This window comes from Patiria miniata, unplaced genomic scaffold (assembly GCF_015706575.1).
Source record: "Patiria miniata isolate m_02_andy unplaced genomic scaffold, ASM1570657v1 HiC_scaffold_8, whole genome shotgun sequence".
Classification (NCBI taxonomy): domain Eukaryota; kingdom Metazoa; phylum Echinodermata; class Asteroidea; order Valvatida; family Asterinidae; genus Patiria; species Patiria miniata.
Genome location: NW_024037075.1, coordinates 9,359,158 through 9,379,675, shown reverse-complemented (window position 1 = coordinate 9,379,675; position 20,518 = coordinate 9,359,158). Strand labels below are relative to the sequence as shown.

At 42.5% G+C, this 20,518-nt stretch overlaps 1 protein-coding gene across 3 annotated transcripts in view; it reads left to right on the top strand.

Annotated features, from left to right (window-relative positions):
* Positions 1 to 19,872, top strand: part of LOC119719567 (serum paraoxonase/arylesterase 2-like) — a 37,672-nt gene extending 17,800 nt beyond the window's left edge. The window contains exon 10 of one of the 3 annotated variants that reach the window (XM_038189041.1): positions 16,600 to 19,872. In XM_038189041.1, the coding sequence (XP_038044969.1) occupies positions 16,600 to 16,776 (177 nt within the window). In that variant the 3' untranslated portion in view covers positions 16,777 to 19,872. Of the gene's footprint in view, positions 1 to 12,811; positions 14,457 to 16,599 lie in introns of those variants that run through there. The other 2 variants (XM_038189042.1, XM_038189043.1) reach the window with 2 other exon arrangements.
* The last annotated feature ends 646 nt before the right edge of the window (positions 19,873 to 20,518 follow it).

Genomic DNA, 20,518 nt, shown 5'->3' with positions numbered 1-20,518 from the left:
TTATTAGCCTGATGGAGCTACCTTGCACCTTTGATTAATTTGACTGGACACTTAAGGAAATCAAGTTGTTTTGTTTGTTGAGTATAATTCTGGCATTTAGAATTGTGTTCCAAATTGATTGTGATTATTTCTTGAACCGATTGCGACCAACGGTCATTGCAGTGGATAAACTTTGTTCACTGACCATTTTAATGATGATGAATATTTACATATATGTAGCTTTAGGATTATTAAATTCATAGATTTACTAGTAATAATTCGAGACTAAGGAGGAGACCGATTTGGTTGAGTCAGTTAAAGTCCAATCTTTAAGTGATTATTGAATGATGCCAGTGTACCTTAGACAGTTTCCATTTTTAGTGTATTGTATTTTAACTAATTTCTGTGATTTTATTAAGTTGGAAATGCTGGAAGTTGCATGGTGTTTTGGCTGAACCTTTTACAGTAGTTTAGACCATGTGGCCACAGGCCTATGCTTTTGTGTATATAGTTCAGCAAGCAGTGCCTCTGCTTATCAGTTAGTTTGATCAGACACCACAGGTGGTTGGGCTCTGCTAGAAACAGGGAGGCCCTTTAGAGATTATGTTACTGTCTTCTGGAGTAAAATCCCCTTAGGGCTATTTAGCTGAGTGTGATGCTGGTATTTAGGAAGTGAGTTTATCAATTGCCATTTATCGATGGACTGTAAGAGTGCACAGCATTGCATGTATCGATATTGATGTTTTAGCGATGAAGTTGCTTTGTTTCGATTAAGTTTGTTCCAGTAATTGATATACAATCATTGGCACATCGCCACACAGGTTTATTCAGTGGAACACTGATGTTTTGAGACTTAATAGTTTTCTCTTTGGAGACTGTGTTCTTTGAGTTGCTAGAAAGAGCACAGGTATGTGTTAGTATAAGCCTCATTAAGTATTCGCTCTCTTTTTTAGTTGATCTTTACACAAGTTTATGTTTTCCTTTATTAGAGTGAGTTACTGTATCACGAGTTAGATTATTACTTGTTTAGTTTTAGTTTTCATTTTACTTATTATTGTTTCTATTTCTTTCCTTTTCTTATAGCCAATATACCAACCCCTTTTTTGTTTTGTATGATTATTGTTGTTTCATGCAATAAAATCAGCTTGAAGAACTTGATCCGGTTACATGCGTCGTAGACAGGATTCAAGCTTCTATTAAGGGGTTGGTAATATAACTTGGCAAACCTGCAGGTGAATCACAGAGTGTGAGATCGTCACCAACTTACACCATGGATGAATTGGAGGAACGAGTGAAGGTGCTGACAAAGCGCTTAGATCAGCAAACCGGCCCCGGCACAAAAACTAAAGTGGTGGTGGTCCCCAGAGAACGAGGTGCGAAGCTGTCAGGGCGACCTCGTACTGATAAGGACCCTGAGGTCATCGAATGGGCAGAGGATATGCGGCGCATGACCAGTGACCTGACCGAAACAGAAGGCGTCCAGTTCATTCTAGACCACCTCGAGGGGGCAGCAAAGGACGAGGTGCGGCTCTGCCCTGCTGCTGACAGAGACACACCAGACAAGATATTAAAGCAGGTCGTGAAGACCCTCTGCCCCCAGGATACCCCATCGTCCCGCTGGGGGGAGTTCTACGCAAGAGTGCAGCGAGGCGGGGAGTCAGTCCAGGATTTCTCTCTGCAGCTGATGAAGCTCCTGCGGCGGGTGGCTCTAGTTTCCCTGACCGATGGCATAAATGACCAGGATGCCGTCCTGTGTGAGCGTTTTGCAGCTGGCTTAGCTGACCCTACACTGCGGAGGGAGGTCCGACGGGTCATACAGGAAAACCCCGGCATGGAGTTTTCAGAGCTCCGTAGCAAGGTGATATCATGGGAGAGTCCATCCACCACAGCTGTGACGAGGGCGGCTAAGGCCTCGGAAAGTGCCTTGCAAGCCCAGCTCGACCGCCAAGGAGGCCAGATACTCGCTACGCAGGAGGCAGTGACCAGGCTGTGTGAGCAGGTGTCGTTGCTGTTGTCACACCAGAATGCTGCTACAGCAAGACCAAGCAGGCCGAGCCGGGGACCAGTGAAGTGCTTCAACTGTGATGGTACAGGCCATTTCGCAAGTCAGTGTCCTAGCCCCAAGAGGAGACAACAACCAGCGCAGGCAACGGATCGCTGGGCTGATGCACCCCTATTCTATCCATCCCCAAAGGACAACGAAGACCGCCCCCCTCAACCAAAGATGTCCCCAAAAGCCAGCCCTCCATCGTAAAGAGCCAAGCGGTGGAGGGGAGGGAAGGTGGCTCCCCAACAAATGCCTGCACCGTGGAAGAGATGTTTAAGAAAGCAGTTGCAAGGAGCCCCGAGGTGACTGTATCAGTAATGGGTCAGGATGTTCGCTTCATTCTTGACACTGGGAGTGAAGTGACCATCCTGCCAGAGAGTATCTACCGATCTTTGGATGGTGGGCAACCACTGCAAGACATATCCAGATGGCTGAAAGTATATGCAGCAAATGGCATTGAGCTTCCGTATGCGGGCTACACGGAGTTGGATATGGATGTACTTGGGATCCAGCTAGGCAGGGTGGCAGTACTCGTTTCACCGGCATCAGGGGCAAGTGGTAGTACCATTACAGGCTTGCTCGGCTGCAACGTGATACGAGAGGTACGCTCAGCCCTGCTGGAGGAGAACGGTAGCAAATACCTACAGTCACTACGTGACAAAGGACCTTGGGCGAACGCCTTGCTGGCATGTGAGATGGAGGACAAGGAAAGTGCCAAGACAAGATTCGTAAAAGTTGGAGGGAGGCAGCCGATCCTCATACCAGCCCAGAGTAACAGGGTGGTAACTTGTACAACGACAGGGGCGCCGAGAAGAGCACCTCAATCAGAAGTCTTAATCGAGGCTGTGCATGGGCGCATTGGGAACCTCCCGCGGAATGTAGCAGTAGTGAATACCTGTTCCTCCTTCCAGGGTGGACTAGTTTCCACTAGGGTTGTAAATGTTGGTGAGGAGGACGTATGGTTGCAACCCAGGACACGACTCGGAGTCATGTCTGATGCAAAGATCCTCCATTCGGAGGAATATACCACGCAGGAAACGAGTAACCACCAAATGGTTGACCCTGAAGAGGCCACTGCCCATGCGAACTGCATCACGACAGATGTACCGTCTGATAGACCCCTACCATTCAACATTGACATTGGTAATGCCACGTTAGAACCAGACCAACACAAGCATCTCACCAAGTTATTGAGGCAGTATGAGGATGTGTTCTGCCATGATGACGAGGACCTCGGTTACACATCGACGATAACACACAACATCCCTACTCATGATGAACGACCGGTCTGCGTGCCTCACCGTAGAATTCCCCCGCACCAGATGGAGGACGTGAAAGCACATCTCCAAAAACTTCTACGTCAGAAAATAATCAGACCGTCAACAAGCCCCTATGCAGCCCCTGTAGTCGTCGTCCGGAAGAAAGATGGGAGCATTCGACTCTGTGTCGACTACCGGGCTCTGAACAAGAAAACCAGGAGCGACGCTTACCCTCTACCCCGTATTGATGAGGCGCTCGATTCCCTTAAGGGGGCAAAATACTTCAGTTCCATCGACTTAGCCCAGGGCTACCACCAGGTAGCCGTTGCCGAAGAGGACATCCACAAGACAGCCTTTCGAGCAGGTACTGGGGGTCTGTATGAGTACTTGAGGATGCCCTTTGGGCTGAGCAACAGCCCTGCGACCTTTCAGCGATTGATGGAGGTGATTCTGGGTGACCTTAACTACAGCAGCTTGCTCCTCTACTTGGACGACATACTGGTATTCTCGAGTGGGTTTGAAGAACACCTCCAACGACTAGAGGTAGTCCTTCAGCGTCTGAGGCACCATGGCCTCAAGGTGAAACCTAGTAAGTGCCACTTCTTTCGTCAAGAATGTCAGTACCTGGGCCACATTGTCTCTGCAGAGGGTGTTGCAACCGACCCAAGAAAGACCGAGGCAATCAGTCAATGGAAGACGCCAAAGAACGAGCATGAACTGCGCTCCTTTCTGGGGCTTGCAGGTTACTACCGGCGATTTGTCCAACACTTCAGCCGAATAGCAGCACCCTTGCATGCCTTGTTGACCAAGCAAGGATGTCAGAAGGGTAGAGGACGCCGCCGCCCTAGTCCAAGCCAGAACCAGGACTTTGCCAACCGCTGGAGTCCTGAGTGCACCCAGGCTTTTGAGACTCTACAAAAAAGACTAACATCCCCACCGATTCTTGGGTTCCCAGACTTTACCAAGCCATTCATCCTGGAAACAGATGCCAGTTTCGACGGCCTGGGGGCTGTCCTATCTCAAGAACAAGAATCAGGGCGAGTGGTGGTCTCCTATGCCAGCAGAAGTCTCCGTCCAACCGAGCGAAACATGCAGAACTACAGCTCCATGAAGCTTGAACTACTAGCACTGAAGTGGGCTGTCACAGAAAAATTTCGTGACTACCTCCTGGGCGCAGAATTTCTCGTGTTTACGGACAACAATCCGTTATCATACATCAAAACGGCAAAACTCGGAGCCACAGAGTTGAGATGGGTTAGCCAGTTGTCTCAGTTCAACTTTCAGATAAAGTACCGGTCTGGCAAGGCAAATGCAAATGCTGATGCCCTCAGCCGCCATCCAGTACACATTGAAGAGGCCACACAAGAATTGACCCAGTCTGCACCCCTTCATGAAATCTCTGGCGTGCAAACCCGAACCGTGAAAGTACGCAGCACTACAACAATGGACACACCCCCCACCACTTCGACATTACCCGGATACTCCCCAGAGATGCTCGCTGAACTACAGAAGAGAGACCCTACCATTGCTGGCTTCGCGAGGAACTGGAGATATGGCACGAAGCCCACATGGCTTGACCTGAAGCACGAAACGAATGCGGTCAGGGCCCTCGTTAGAAGGTGGGACAGAGTGGCCGAGAAGAATGGGGTGCTCTACATCAAATACCAAGACCCCCTGGAGGGAGAATACCACCAGCTGCTGCTGCCTGCAGAGCTCCAGCCAATGCTCCTAGGGGCTCTGCATAATCAGGCTGGCCACCAAGGCCAGGAACGCACTCTCGCACTCCTACAAAAGAGATGTTGGTGGCCCGGGATGTCGGCTGATGTGGAGAGGTGGTGTAAGAGTTGTGAAAGGTGCACAGTGGCGAAGGCACCAACTCCCAGGGTCCGTCCGACTATGGGTACTCTCCAAGCAGACAAGCCACTAGACATCCTAGCCATCGACTTCACGACACTAGAGAAGGCGTCAGATGGACGCGAAAACGTGTTAGTCATGACAGATGTCCTCAGCAAGTTCACGCAAGCAGTCCCATGCAGAGACCAGAAAGCCTCCACTGTTGCCAAAATCCTTATAAAGGAATGGTTTCAGAAGTATGGAGTTCCCCGCCGTATACACAGTGATCAGGGTAGGAACTTTGAGTCCCAGCTTGTGAAGGATCTGTGCTCAGCCTACGGGATCTCAAAGAGCAGGACAACAGCTTACCATCCAGAGGGCAACGGGCAGTGTGAGAGATTCAATCGCACTTTGCACAACCTCCTCCGTACCCTACCCCCTGAGCAGAAAAAGCGTTGGCCAGACCATCTACAGGAACTAACGTTCATGTATAATTGCACCCCTCATGCATCCACTGGCCTTTCCCCTTTCTACATATTCATGGGTCGGGAACCACTGCTGCCAATTGACCATGTGATGATGTTTGATGAGGGTGTGATGGGAACGCCACCAACAGAGCCTTGGGTGGCATTACATCAGCAAAAACTGAGACAGGCAGCTGAAATGGCCATCGACAACATACAGAGGAAGAGCGCAGCCAGGTGTGGGAGACGGGACAACAAAGCGAACGACAAGGGCATTGCCCTAGGTACCAGAGTACTCCTACGGAACCACGCTCCTGGTAGGAACAAGATTGGAGATCACTGGAAGGCAACGCCCTACAAGGTGATTGCGCGACCACAAACAAATGTGTATGTGGTGCAACTAGCTGATGGTACTGGGCCGATGAAGAGGGTTACCCGAACGGAGATCCTTGACACAGGAGACAGTGTTCCCAATGGTCCTCTCCACACTGATCCTTCTCAACAAGACAATCTACGAGACGCGGGAAATGCAGCAGATCGACAACTGCCGGAGATGGTCATAACCATGTATGCTTCAGACATAGAACAGGGACCCACCAGCGACCCCACAGATCCAGTATCACCATCCCTGGCTGATAGCCCCGTCATAACAGAGGAAATCCCCCAGAAGGCCCCTGGAGGGCGAGCAGATCCAGTCCTAACATCACAGCCTGATGATTCTGTCTTAACAGAGGAGACCCCCCAGCAGGCTGCTGGAGAGCCAGCAGATTCAGTCCCAACATCCCAGCCCGATGATCCTGTCTTAACAGAGGAGACCCCCCAGCAGGCCGCTGGAGAGCCAGTGGACCCTGCCCCTCTTTCCTGTTCCAGTATCCCTAATTTAAGTGGAAAGACTTCAGCCGGGATAACCAGTCCGAGCATGGCAGCTCCGTTATCCCAGCCAGGCCCTGATGACTGTGGAGCCCCAAGTGACCAGCAGGATGGCCCTTCCCAATCCATCACAGGAGGAGCGTCTCCAGCCAGTGCCCCAGTTGAACCAACTCCGCTACGACGTTCCAAGAGGATCGGAGCAGGGCGTCACTCTAACCCTTACCATCTTCCATCTTCTTCATCTAATCGAGTGACATTCATCGATGGACCAGCCCACCTGGACTCCAGCCAAGTTCCAACTAGGACAGGCCAGACGATGGACAGATTCTGAGGAAACCTTGACGAACACTTGTAATGTGCATTGAAGTTAAATTAACTCTAATTTGATAAGTAGTTATCCACGGTCATTGCTGTGGAAAGCAATGCTTTTAACAGAGGAGAATTGTGACCAGCCACCTTTGGTGGACTGGTTGTTGAGTTTAGTTTTTCTCTTGGAAGGGCACAACCTATATCTCCCCCCCCCTTGTCTTAATTGCGCAATGGAATGTAGTGAGGTCTGGCAGCTTATGCCCCAGGGCAATTCCCATAGCTGACCAGGGCTTACACCCAAGACCACAGTGTAGATAGGATCACTTTGCCACTCACTTTCCCACTGAACACTGTTCCTTGAAGACCTACTGCAGATCCAGACACCAAACCTGTTTAGCTTTTGTTCCAGTACATAGCATCTTATTGGTGAGTTTTATCTCTGTCTTCTTGTTTTTATTAGGTACTTGATAGTTTATTATTAGCCTGATGGAGCTACCTTGCACCTTTGATTAATTTGACTGGACACTTAAGGAAATCAAGTTGTTTTGTTTGTTGAGTATAATTCTGGCATTTAGAATTGTGTTCCAAATTGATTGTGATTATTTCTTGAACCGATTGCGACCAACGGTCATTGCAGTGGATAAACTTTGTTCACTGACCATTTTAATGATGATGAATATTTACATATATGTAGCTTTAGGATTATTAAATTCATAGATTTACTAGTAATAATTCGAGACTAAGGAGGAGACCGATTTGGTTGAGTCAGTTAAAGTCCAATCTTTAAGTGATTATTGAATGATGCCAGTGTACCTTAGACAGTTTCCATTTTTAGTGTATTGTATTTTAACTAATTTCTGTGATTTTATTAAGTTGGAAATGCTGGAAGTTGCATGGTGTTTTGGCTGAACCTTTTACAGTAGTTTAGACCATGTGGCCACAGGCCTATGCTTTTGTGTATATAGTTCAGCAAGCAGTGCCTCTGCTTATCAGTTAGTTTGATCAGACACCACAGGTGGTTGGGCTCTGCTAGAAACAGGGAGGCCCTTTAGAGATTATGTTACTGTCTTCTGGAGTAAAATCCCCTTAGGGCTATTTAGCTGAGTGTGATGCTGGTATTTAGGAAGTGAGTTTATCAATTGCCATTTATCGATGGACTGTAAGAGTGCACAGCATTGCATGTATCGATATTGATGTTTTAGCGATGAAGTTGCTTTGTTTCGATTAAGTTTGTTCCAGTAATTGATATACAATCATTGGCACATCGCCACACAGGTTTATTCAGTGGAACACTGATGTTTTGAGACTTAATAGTTTTCTCTTTGGAGACTGTGTTCTTTGAGTTGCTAGAAAGAGCACAGGTATGTGTTAGTATAAGCCTCATTAAGTATTCGCTCTCTTTTTTAGTTGATCTTTACACAAGTTTATGTTTTCCTTTATTAGAGTGAGTTACTGTATCACGAGTTAGATTATTACTTGTTTAGTTTTAGTTTTCATTTTACTTATTATTGTTTCTATTTCTTTCCTTTTCTTATAGCCAATATACCAACCCCTTTTTTGTTTTGTATGATTATTGTTGTTTCATGCAATAAAATCAGCTTGAAGAACTTGATCCGGTTACACAAATTTTTCTCAATGAAAATGTGTAAAAATGTCTGCAAGAATTGTATTAAAATGTTCTATAGAAAAACCTACATGTATCATATTTCTAAAGAATTCTATAAGCGAAGCTTATAGAAAAGGTCCAAACTTCTATAGAACTTTATTGAGTTCTATAGTCTATACAATGTTGCAAAACAAGCTACACATTTTCTATAGAGTTCTATAAAACGTTTTTAGAGAAATTCGGAACCTCTATACAATTCTATAAAGTTCTATAAAATAGTTCATAGAAAAAGTTCCAAATTTTCTATAGAGTTCTATATAATATTTTTTATAGAAATTACAGAAATTCTGAATAAAATTCTATAGAGTTCTATAGAATAGTTTATAGAAAAAGTTCCATATCTTCTATAGAGTTCTATAGAATATTTTTATAGCAATTGGAGAAAACCTCTATGAAATTCTATAGAGTTCTATAAAATATTTCATAGAAAAAGTTCAAATTTTCTATAGAGTTCTATAGAATATTCTAAATAAAACTAGCTTTATTTCTATAGAATTTTGTTCATTGTTCTATAGAAAAGGTATAATTTCTATAAAATTCTATAAACCGCTGTATAGAATTATGGCCCATTTTTCTATAGAATCTCTATAAAATCTCTATAAAACCTTATAGAAGACTTCTAAAGAAACTCTATAAAATTTCTATAGACAAAATTCTATAGAATTCTATAGAATTCTTTCTTATAGAATTCTATAGAACTTTTGTGTAAGGGCTGTCTTCACAAAATACCTCTCAACAACCCTTTTGCATCAAAAAATGCTTGTATTTATTTGTTTTTATGCCCCGCGGCGAAGCCGAAGGGGCATACTGTTTCCGCCTTGTCCTTCCGTGGGTGGGTGGGTGGGTGGGTGGGTGTGTGGGTGTGTGTGTGGGTGGGTGGGTGTGTGTGTCCGGACAAATCTTGTCAGCACGATAACTTGAGAAATACTTAACATATGAACTTCAAATTTGGTCTGTGTATTGTTCTTGGTAATCCTAAGAGGCCTATTGCATTTGGGGCCGAAAGGTCAAGGGTCAAGGTCACAGTGGCTGAAACAATAGAAATTTTGTCAGCACGATAACTTGAGATATACTTTACATATGAACTTCAAATTTGGTTTGTGGATTGTCCTTGGCAATCCTAAGAAGCCTATTGCATTTGGGGCCGAAAGGTCAAGGGTCAAGGTCACAGTGGCTAAAACAAAAGAAATTTTGTCAGCGCGATAACTTGAGAAATACTTTACATATGAATTTCAAATTTGGTTTGTGTATTGTTCTTGGTAATCCTAAGAAGCCTATTGCATTTGGGGCCGAAAGGTCAAGGGTCAAAATCACAGTGGCTGAAACAATAGAAATTTTGTCAGCGCGATAACTTGAGAAATACTTTACATATGAACTTCAAATTTGGTTTGTGGATTGTCCTTGGTAATCCTAAGAAGCCTTTTGCATTTGGGGCCAAAAGGTCAAGGGTCAAGGTCACAGTGGTTAAAACAATCGAAATCTTGTATTTATTCTGAGATCATAGGGATTAGGGATTAATTCATATAAAACCTACAGAAGACACTCATGCTGTCAATGAACATTCCATGTGACCAAGGTACATGTAAGTTGATGTTAAAAGAGTGGTGTTATGTCATGGGAACAGTCACGGTTGCGGGGCATTTGTGTTTGTAAACACACCTGACTTGTTTTACTTACATTCGCTTTTTTTCAAAAGAAACCTCCGTTATTTTTACAAATTCGCTTCGCAATATAAACGATGTCCGTACGGTGACTATATCACGTGGCGACGACTGGTTCCCGCCGCGCCGCGCAGGGGCCAATTTAGAAGACATGATGAAAATGCGGTAACCAGTCCATAGCTATGCGATCGCGACCGATAGCGCGCTAGCAGTGCAGGCCACTGTCAACTGGTCGGATTCGACATCGTGAAAAATGCCAAGAAAACACCGATGGAGAAAGAACATTTTTGCAAGTTAATTTACAGAATTGATCTAGCTTGTCTGTGTATGTATTTTCTGTGTTCAAGAGTTCATTTTGAGATCGCACTACTTGTATTTGGAATGATACATGCCGCGTGTTTCCCGAAATTTTTGACCGTGAAAACAGGTCTGTCGGCCCATGGCCGGCCGCTCGCCACACATGCTCGCATCACACACCTCGGAGTTTTGGCCAGCTCCCCGCGTCTTGACTAGCGTTGTGCATATGGTGCAAACGACCTGAATTTTCCATTATTTTTTGAAATTATCGAACGTTAATATATTAACAATTATTAAAGGTAGGTTTTATTCACTTTTTGTTGCCATTTCGTGTATAGCTTTCGTAGTGCAATGGAAATAGTGTTGGCTAAAACTTCGCATATAATTGAATACCCCATTCAATCTGCATAAAAAAAATTGGCAAAAAAAAAATGTTTTCCAACCGACCGATCCTATTTTTGATAGGCATGTAATCGGAAGCAGAACTATTTTTTTTCTGGCCTTAGCTCTAACAGTAAACCTCTTCAAGCTCTGAATGGGGGGAAAAACAAACAACAACATGGAAGTTGTTGGAAGAAAAATAATGCAGATTGTTCTCTGCATAGCTTGGTGTACTTCAACTTAAAAGTTTTTCCTCAACCTTGTCAAGTAAGAAGTAATGTTGCCAAACTTACTTGTTGACAAGCTTTGGTACTTTTACCTTAATTAAAATCTGTTCTGGAAATCATGAGTGTTTGCAGAGTAAAAGTTAGTTTGGATTTGAAAAAAAGATGGTGTCCAGAAAGTGGGCACAAAATCTATTGTACATACATGTACATGTTTGTATAACTGCGGCATTGCCCCGATTTAAGACACCGATTTTAGATTGGAGAAATGATGATGACATTTTGTTCTGTGCGAGTGCGTAGTTTTTCCCCGGGGATGGTGGAGGGTGGTGGTGGGGGGAATAACTGTACCTTGAGTTAGTCACACATTATACCTGTATCATTCTTATACAATGAAGATCTAGATTATTTTCTTTTGAAGAAGTATATGGGTAATTTACAGAAATGGGTTCCCATAATGCATCTTAAATCACATTGAACTTCTCTAAACTTCTTGGTGAAGCTGTCTCCTTGACTCTGCGCGAGCAAGGGATGTGGGGTGCTAAGGCTGCTTCAGACCCCCAAATTATTTCTGTTTTTTTTCAGATTTTTTTCAAAGGTCATTTTCATCTCTGCAGAAATATCTTGGTTTTGCTAAGGGTCACAGCGACTCTACACTTTTACTTTTTTTCATTTTCTGCCTCTTCGTTCTAATAGGCCTGTCACTGAAAACTCACAAAATTATTAAAGTATACATTTCATTGATGTCAAAATAGTACAGTTTCTTATAGTATGTAAACAATAGACTCACTGTGTCTCTTGATATTGCTTCTGCTATTGCTACTGTCCCCTGGGTTATTTTGTATATTTGGGTTCCAGTTTGTGACACTTGGACAAATTTAACAAATTGATTCAACAAAATTTAAATTATGTTTAACTGAAGCTTAACTACATATTGCCAATGACCAATTACCAGGAAATTTAGCAATGCAATGTTTTTCCACTCCAATTCGGAAAAGGTAAACTTATTCAAGATTTCTGTCAACAATTGGGGAGGGGAAGAGTTTGATGAGTGGAATAAGTAAACAGAAAAATACCAAATATACCATAATGGCAACTGAACTAGCCAATAATAAAAGAGTTGACATTATTTGGAACCATGTATTCATTTTACCTGTAGAGCAGTACTACTCACATGAATGCATCATCTCATATGCAGCCCACCAGCCATGACGCGTGGGACACATATTTTTCTGAGCTCAGTTTCGCTCTTGTTAATTATTCTTTTATTTCATGACTACTTCAAGTGCTTCTGAATAGTGGAGCAGTGATTTTTGGCTGTCACATGGTGAAAGACTCTAGGCGTATGTACCGGCCTGATGATTGGTACTTCCTGTATTCCCTGCCTCATAAGGTCATGCTGCTTTTGCCCACTCAGCATCAACCCCCATTGAATCTCCCACACAAGTCAAGGTCTTTGCCCATTCAGCATCATGTATTGGTGTCTTGCCACTTTGCTCTTAGATGCACCCTGATGGCACTCAACCTAGGCTCACTACCTCATCACATTCCTTTGCCAAGGACCCCACCTGCCACAAGCCATCATGAGTTTTGTCCCCTGTCCATCCTTGTCATATCTCTTGCATGGCATTGCCACTGCAGTCCCTGGATGACCAGGTATATTTTCAGATTCTCTCCTCCTGCAGGGTGAGCAACCCCAAGGTTCCACACCCACATTCACTTTGTTACCCCCATTGGTTTCAGTCTTGTTACAGCACTTTATATTTGGAGCATGTAGGTACCCGGTACACTACCACTGCCTTGCTTTGATCACCATTCCAGGCTTTTTCTCCAGTAATGTTGATGCCTGTTGCCTACTACAAGAGCATCCTCTTTAGGCAATGTCAATGCAAGACTTGCAATGTCTAAAAAGAGCAAAACAACCTACTCTTCACCATCCTCGTGATTCAACTGTGGACAGGTTATATACTTGAAACAGACTCAGAAGCTGATTTGTCTGACAGCCAAGACCGACTACTTGAATCCTAAGCCACAGAGCTAGAACTCTCTCTAGAAAAGGCCAGGACCAATTGGTAAGCAAAGATTTTGCTTCCGCTGCCTTGCCCAACCTCTCTGGGAGACAGTGCACCACTGTCACCACGTAAAGCAAACAAGTACATTGAGTAAAAAAGTCAGTCGAAACCAAGTAGTCCCTACCCTGTCTGGCTTCCAGACTCCAACCACCACACCTCCCTAGAGGTTTAAACTACGAAACCAGCTTTGTTACCCTGGTTGCTGGAAAGAGTGATGGACACTGCTGCTCTGACTCACCTGGCTACAAGCAGAGGCTATTGACCAGATGAAGGACACCTTCTCCAGATACGAAACGTGGAAACAGCCAAGAGACTCTTTGACTTCTTCCTACACAGGCAAAAGACATTACAAGGCACCAAACACAAATGGTGAACCACCAGGCCAAACCAACTACTAGACACAAACGGTCCTTTTAAGAACCCACACCCATTTACCAAAGTGATTGTATCTGTGTCTGCTACTTTTACTTGAACATGGCAAAATAGAAAACTAACTAAACTAACCGAAAAACAAATAAACTCATAGCCAACAGCAAACTCAATGCTACCCACAGTTCCTAACTTAAAAGACAATCTAGAACCACACACCGCGCTACCATAGCCAAAATTAGTGAACTCTTCATCAGCAACCTATACAGGCAATCCATTTCTACATCCGTAAAAATAACCCTATAACTGTAAAGGTTTCAACTTTGTTCCAAGCTCAGCTAAACCCACCCGTCACTCACTCATTGATGATATCATTGACTTCAATAGACGTATGAGAATCACATATCTTAATTATTATTATTATTATTAATGGTTTATTTTATTAAACTTTCACGGCCAAAAGGCCGAATTGCAGTTTAATTTACACACATTAAAAATCGTTATATATTAAATGCGAAACCATTCACTTATACCTCTATCTTTAAAACATCCATGCTCATGGCATCCAAAAAAGGCATCCAAAAACCACTCCCAATCTCATACTTGAGATATACTTGGAAGCCACCAAAATAGAACTAGCCCACATCAGACTGACATACCCCCTCACTAATATGTCAAAAGCAGAAATAGGACAAAAGTGCATTCATGCTCTCCCCAAGGAAATGAATCCATTTTCTAATGTCCATCCAGCCCCATACTCAGAGGTTTAGTTTTTGACAGGTCCAATTGGTCACCCAATTACATGTCCAATTCCCACTGCCCAACTTTTGTCCAACATGACAAACAGGGAAATTGACCAGATAAGAAAGTATCTCTGAATGGGATAGAGCCACTGTTTTCATAATATCCAATTATTTGCCCCTATGGTACCCATGGTCATCCTTGACATGACTTGGTGTATGCTGGTCTCCCTCAATCACCCCCATAGCAATATGTTTTATCTGTCATGGATTTAATCCCCCCCCCCCCAAAAGCTTCTACATTGTAAAGTTTGCACCTGTGCACAGTTCATTGTTTGGCTATTTAGTGGTGAATGGGTCGAAGCATTTCTCTCCTTGACTTTGAGACTGATTGCCAGACATAATCTTCTCTATTCCTCGGCTCTTTTTGGCTTATAGCCCATCCACCACCTAAACCAACCCCTCTGACTGGTAGCGTTGGGAAGCCTGGGCATCATTCCAAACCAGCATCCCTGTCCTTCCAGTTTGGTTCATTATCTCTGCCTGTATTTTGTGATGCATCTACCTTGCCATGACGCAAACCACAGCTGACTCCCCAGAAGCTGCATAGCCTTGGTCAATGCTCTCGTCGTTATTCGTCCCGTACGCGGTCAATAATCGTCGGCATATATCCTCATGCGCTATGCACATGCATGTAAAAATACAGCGCGAACAGCGACCTCACGCGGCCACTATTTTTATGCAAATCAGTTGGAGACGATGTCGAGCCTTGGTTCAATCGTCCATGTGAGGTTTTGGGGGTGGTGCTCATTATGTTAATAGCCTTAGCTGACCTTAAATGTCGTTTTCTTATTGGTCGATCGTTGCGTGGAAACTTGCATAGTGAAACGTGGCACCGTACATAATCCATACACGTACACATTGTGTGTCTCTGCACACGGCACCAATGCACAAAAACTGTGGTTCCTGTCACGTCCGCAAAAGCCGGAATAGCTGCAAATAATTTGATGACGTCCGGATTTACCAAGGTGTGATTGGACACTCCACATATTAGCCCCGCCTACATTATCTGTATTCGCATACGAGGTCGTGCGCTGGAAATCTAGCGCAAAGTAAAGAAAAACATAAGCTTTGGCCGACGATTGAACCAAGGCTCGACATCATCTCCAACTGATTTGCATAAAAATAGAAGCCGCGTGAGGTCGCTGTTCGCGCTGTATTTTTACATGCATGTGCATAGCGCGTGAGGATATATGCCGACGATTATTGACCGCGTACGGGACGAATAACGACGAGAGCATTGACCAAGGCTAGAAGCTGCAATGAAATGGATGTACAGTATAGCCCGAGTTAACCATCAACAACTGATAATCCACAATCAAGATGGTCATTGCTTCCCCCCCCCCCGCCCCCTGCAAAGAACCTGCAGCATGATGCCGCATACAGTTTATTCAGCAGCTGCTTGTGCTGTTTTGTGGGTTCTATTTAACAGCACTGACACCCATGAAAGTTAAAAATAGTATTGCTTAGGAGTAGATGTGGTCAAAAATTCCCATAAGATCTTTTTCACCCTCAGGAGATTATTCAAAGTCATTTCCTAGACGTAAGCTGAATTGCAAGACTAAAAAAAAAAGAGTCTGGTACCTATGGTCCACAACTCAAGCTACTTAGGTTCTATGAAATTGTCTCTAAGCACTTCTCCCCTCCTTTCCCAACATCAGTATATGGACTCCATAGCCTTAGGTCAGGAGGATCTAAAACAGTGGACACAAAGTAAGGTAGATAGTCATTCTACACAGCAGGCAATACATTCATTGGAAACGAAGTCTACACTAGGTTTTTTTCAGTCTTTGGTGTCTGAACATAAACATGAGACTCTGATGCCAGCAGTGACTTGTTTACTCATTCTTTTGTTGCTGTGAGAATAAAGCAAGGAAGGTGGTTCTCCATTCCACTTACTCTTGGATGAGGGTGATACTGAAAAAGAATAATTCTCTTACCTGAACTGAAGGTGCAGCCCACAGTTATCTTCAGTGATTCCCGTACCTTGTTCCAACTGGATTCTGAGTCACTATGTTGAGATGACATGTGGTTCCATGTGGATGCTGATTTCAAGCTGTTTAATAGTCAGGGCAAATGTGAACAGGAACATAACTTTGTGAAGTCACAGCAAGTTTTTGCACTGTAACTGTGCACAGTTCATATGTGCTGAACACGTCAACTCTGGCAAACGTTTGCAGTGAATGTTTCATGATGTTAAATTCGCTAGTAGTATGAACTGACTTTGATATTTACATGTATCAAGTATATATTACTGCTTAATGTTATTGATATCTACACGTATAATTCCCCAATATAGTACATGTATACTTAATTATGTAAAGTAGTATGTCGTTGACAGAAAATCTATTTTCTTTCCTTGGTACAGGTATTGCACATCCAGCTGAATTCCAAGGTGGCACCGTACACTTATGATATCAGAGAGGCATATGTAGATGATGGTAGGCAAGTGTCAGGCTCATCAGTAGCTGCCTACTATAATAAGCAACTTCTTATTGGTTCAGTTGCTCATAAGTTGGCACACTGTCAGGTAGTGGCCTTCTAGGTCTGTTTCTTAATGCTTTTCTTTTATCTCTGTTATATTTAAATTGCGAATGTCTAAGGCATTGCTCTGTCATTATGCTTAAAGTCTGGCCAGTAATATTGGCTGTTCATCCTCAAATCATGTTATATTTGTACAACACTTACATTTTCTATGTCTTGATTGGCCCGAGCATGCCACATGGTATTCCTTATGGCACTTTTAGTTCACTTTCGAAAACCACAACAAAAGGGACACACAGCATGCACGTACAATTTGGGTGATTTACAATGCAGTGCGCCACCAAAAGTTTGCCATGGAGAGTCCATTTTTCAAGTTTACAGTCGACAAAACATGGCCCATTTGAATAAGTGTCAGTAGACAATTTGAGCTAATTTGTTATAGATTGGAACATACGGCTTTCTGCCGCCTTACACAAAACACCATGTTGATCAAAAGAAAAGAAAAGGGCAAGCAGATACTCAAAATGCTCCGTGGGAAACTCTTGGTGGCGCACTGCATTGTGAATCGCCCGAATTGCATGCATGCGTTTGGCGCTTAATACACACAACGTGTTTTGTTCTGCATGTGCACAGACCTGTGTGAGCATCAGGGGTCATCGGTCATATGTTCAAATGTTCTTTTTTCATATACTGCCCCCAGTTTAAAAAAATGTGTTATTCCACATTTCTTTGCAATCAAGAACGAGTGTAAGCCAGCTAGTCTGGTTGCCTCTTTTGTTTGTACTTTAAACTTTTTAGTAACACCTCCCATATGTGTTGTACACGATTGCAATTGTGGATGTGGCAGGCCATGATAGTGGTGCACTTTGTGTCCAATCAGTATTATTTGAAGAATGAGACAAAATGTACAGTGTGAGGTACAAAACAGAACTAAGTTTTTTAAGTTGTTGATTTTTACTTGGTTTTAGGTTTTAGTTTACCGGTAGTCTTTGCTTTTAGTTACACGTACATTGTATTTTTTTTTTTTTTTTTAAAGTTCAGTCTTTTAAGTTGGTTTTTGGTCTTTGATTTACAGTTCTTGAAAATATTTTTATTTTTTTGGGGTCAATTCAATTCAATTCAATTCAAGAATACATTTATTCCACACTCCTTTAGAGAAAACATCCATACATTCATTTTTCCAGGTCACATGGACCTTCGGGAATTGTGGACCCTATTGTTCAAGGTCTCCTATTGAATGCAAAACCGAACCCACATACTCCCTTTGTAGTTAAGTATTCCAAGGGAATCTTTTGGGAAAAGGAGAACCATACACTGACACAGAGAAAGACATCCTCACTCTAATAATGGATGTTTCCTCATTGGTACAGGTTGGCTATTATTGGCCCTCTCAGGTAAGAAACATACATTGTGGTGGATACATATTTGAAAATCTGTCTTAAAACATGCCAGTCAAATTGCTAGACACGTCCAAACCACCATATGTTAACGATTATAAAACACAGCGTTGTGCTAGAACATATTAGCAGTAGATACAATAGAATAAATTCTAGTGATTTGTCCAAAGCTTAAGAATATACGGTATATGGAGAATTACCTGTTCCCATCCAAGTATTTTGTTGCAAATGGAGACCTCTTAGAACAACAGAAATGTTACCATCATGTTAATAATAACAACCTTTGATTTAATTGTATAGTAAATGAATGATCTGAAATAATGTATTGAAAGAAACCAACTGATAACTGCTGTATTTATCTGTTATTATTTACAAGGAACACAAAAAATTGGCCCTGTTGCCTTTAAACTTTTTAGCAATGATAAATGATTTTTTGTCTTCGCAGCCAGATGTGTTTTATCATGCATGCAGCAGCAACTTTATGGACTTAGTGACTGGTCAGTTACAAAATAACGCGACCCTCAACCCAAACAAATGTCCGGCCATGGTGTCTTGTTTTTGGAGAGTACCTACTGCCATACCTATTTTTCATATTGGTGAATCTGTAATTAATCAGACAGATGGTGTCAAGTTGCTAGGTGTTCATATACAGAAGAATAGGAAATGGGATTTGCAGGTCAAGAATCTGTGTAAAACATTCAACAGAAAAATGTATATTTTACGGCAGTTGAGACGGTGTAATGTTCCTGCGGACAGTTTATTTACAATATGTGGGCCCTGCTTTGGAGTATGCTGCACCGGCCTGGCTCTGCAGCCTGACAAAGATGAAGAGAAAGAGTGATTAGAAAAACTATAAAGGAAAGCTTTCTGTATAGTCTTTTCTGATGCTCAATGTAATAACCTATCATACAAAGAGATCTGTGTGTCACTTAAGTTTCCTACTGTATCTGAAAAGTTAGAACAACCAGCGCTCAACTTTGGGAAGAGTCTCCTTGAGTCCAGGTGCTTGCCGCACCAACCGTTAAGCAATTAAGTCCTGCCCAATCCCGTTTTTAACATAATCATCACAGGTCATCATTGGCCTTGCATGTGCTGGGGTTTCTGGACAGTGGACACATTATGTCCCTTGCGAATTGTGGACTGGCCTTGTTTGTCTGCCCTCTTTTTGAAGGTGATTGGCCAGTGATTGGCTTACAACTCTGTAAATAATCAAACCTACAGATTTTATCTCTTTTTTTATCTCGCTTGTTTGTTTATACACAGCTCATGGTAAAGGCCTTGTAGATTCTCCAAACATTTTTGTGGTGATTTAATTAATCCATTTTCTATGTCTTTGATTATGTATACTGTTTTTTGTCCCGGTAGTTTTTTATGTTTGTGTTAATATTTTTTTCTGGCAAATTTTTGTGTATTTTATGCAAATGTAATTTTGATGCTAATGTATTTTAATTCTGATTTTTATTGTAAACTGACTGTAATTCAGCCCACGGCTGTGAAAGTCTTTAAATAAACCATTAAAAATAAAAACCTGTGATTTACTTGTTACAGTAATGAATGATCTCCAAGTAATGAAGTGAAAGACACCAACTGATAACTGCTCATTTACATGTTATTATTTATTCTCTTTAATATGCATTAACTTTTTGTTGGGCAATGTATTGGATTTTCACAAACGAAAATATGTGGAATATACATGTACATCAACACCATACTACCATAAATGTGTACAAGTTTTCATGAAGTTGTACAATAAGCATTACTTGGAATTCTCACACACATAAAAGAATAGAAACCAAAATGAGGCCAAAAAGTGACTAGTTTCTGGTCCCCACATGCCTCATTTCACATATATATCAGTGGGTTTTGTTTTTTCACTTGTCTGTCCATTTGAAGTTGATTAAAATTAGTGTTGCTCTTCCCTGTGACTTTTTGGGATAAGGCTACTTGAATGAGTATCTATACACTGTGAATAGGAAACGTCATTGAGCAATTTGTTTTAACATCACAATGAAAAATAATTAAATGTTGAAAGATAACAGCTGAAACAGCATCAGTTCAAGCTATCTAATCAAACACAAGACTAGAAACCTTTGTAAAACACACATTTAATGTCCATTCATTTCATATTTAAAGTTTTAACAAATAGGGACTGTTTTGGCGGGACAATTAAGAGAAATTGTAAAACCCAAGATGTGATATTGTCTTCAGAATGGAGGGAGCAGGGTGTTCCAAAGTTTTCTCTGACTTGTTACATGTTGGAAAAAATGTAAAGGATTCGGCATTGATATAATAACACTTAAACAATAAATAACCTTCAATTACTGGAAACCTTGGCTTATCATTTTTGTTATAGGGGAAAAAATAAAGAAATTACTGTTGGCAACTGCTTTTATCTCACACAACCCA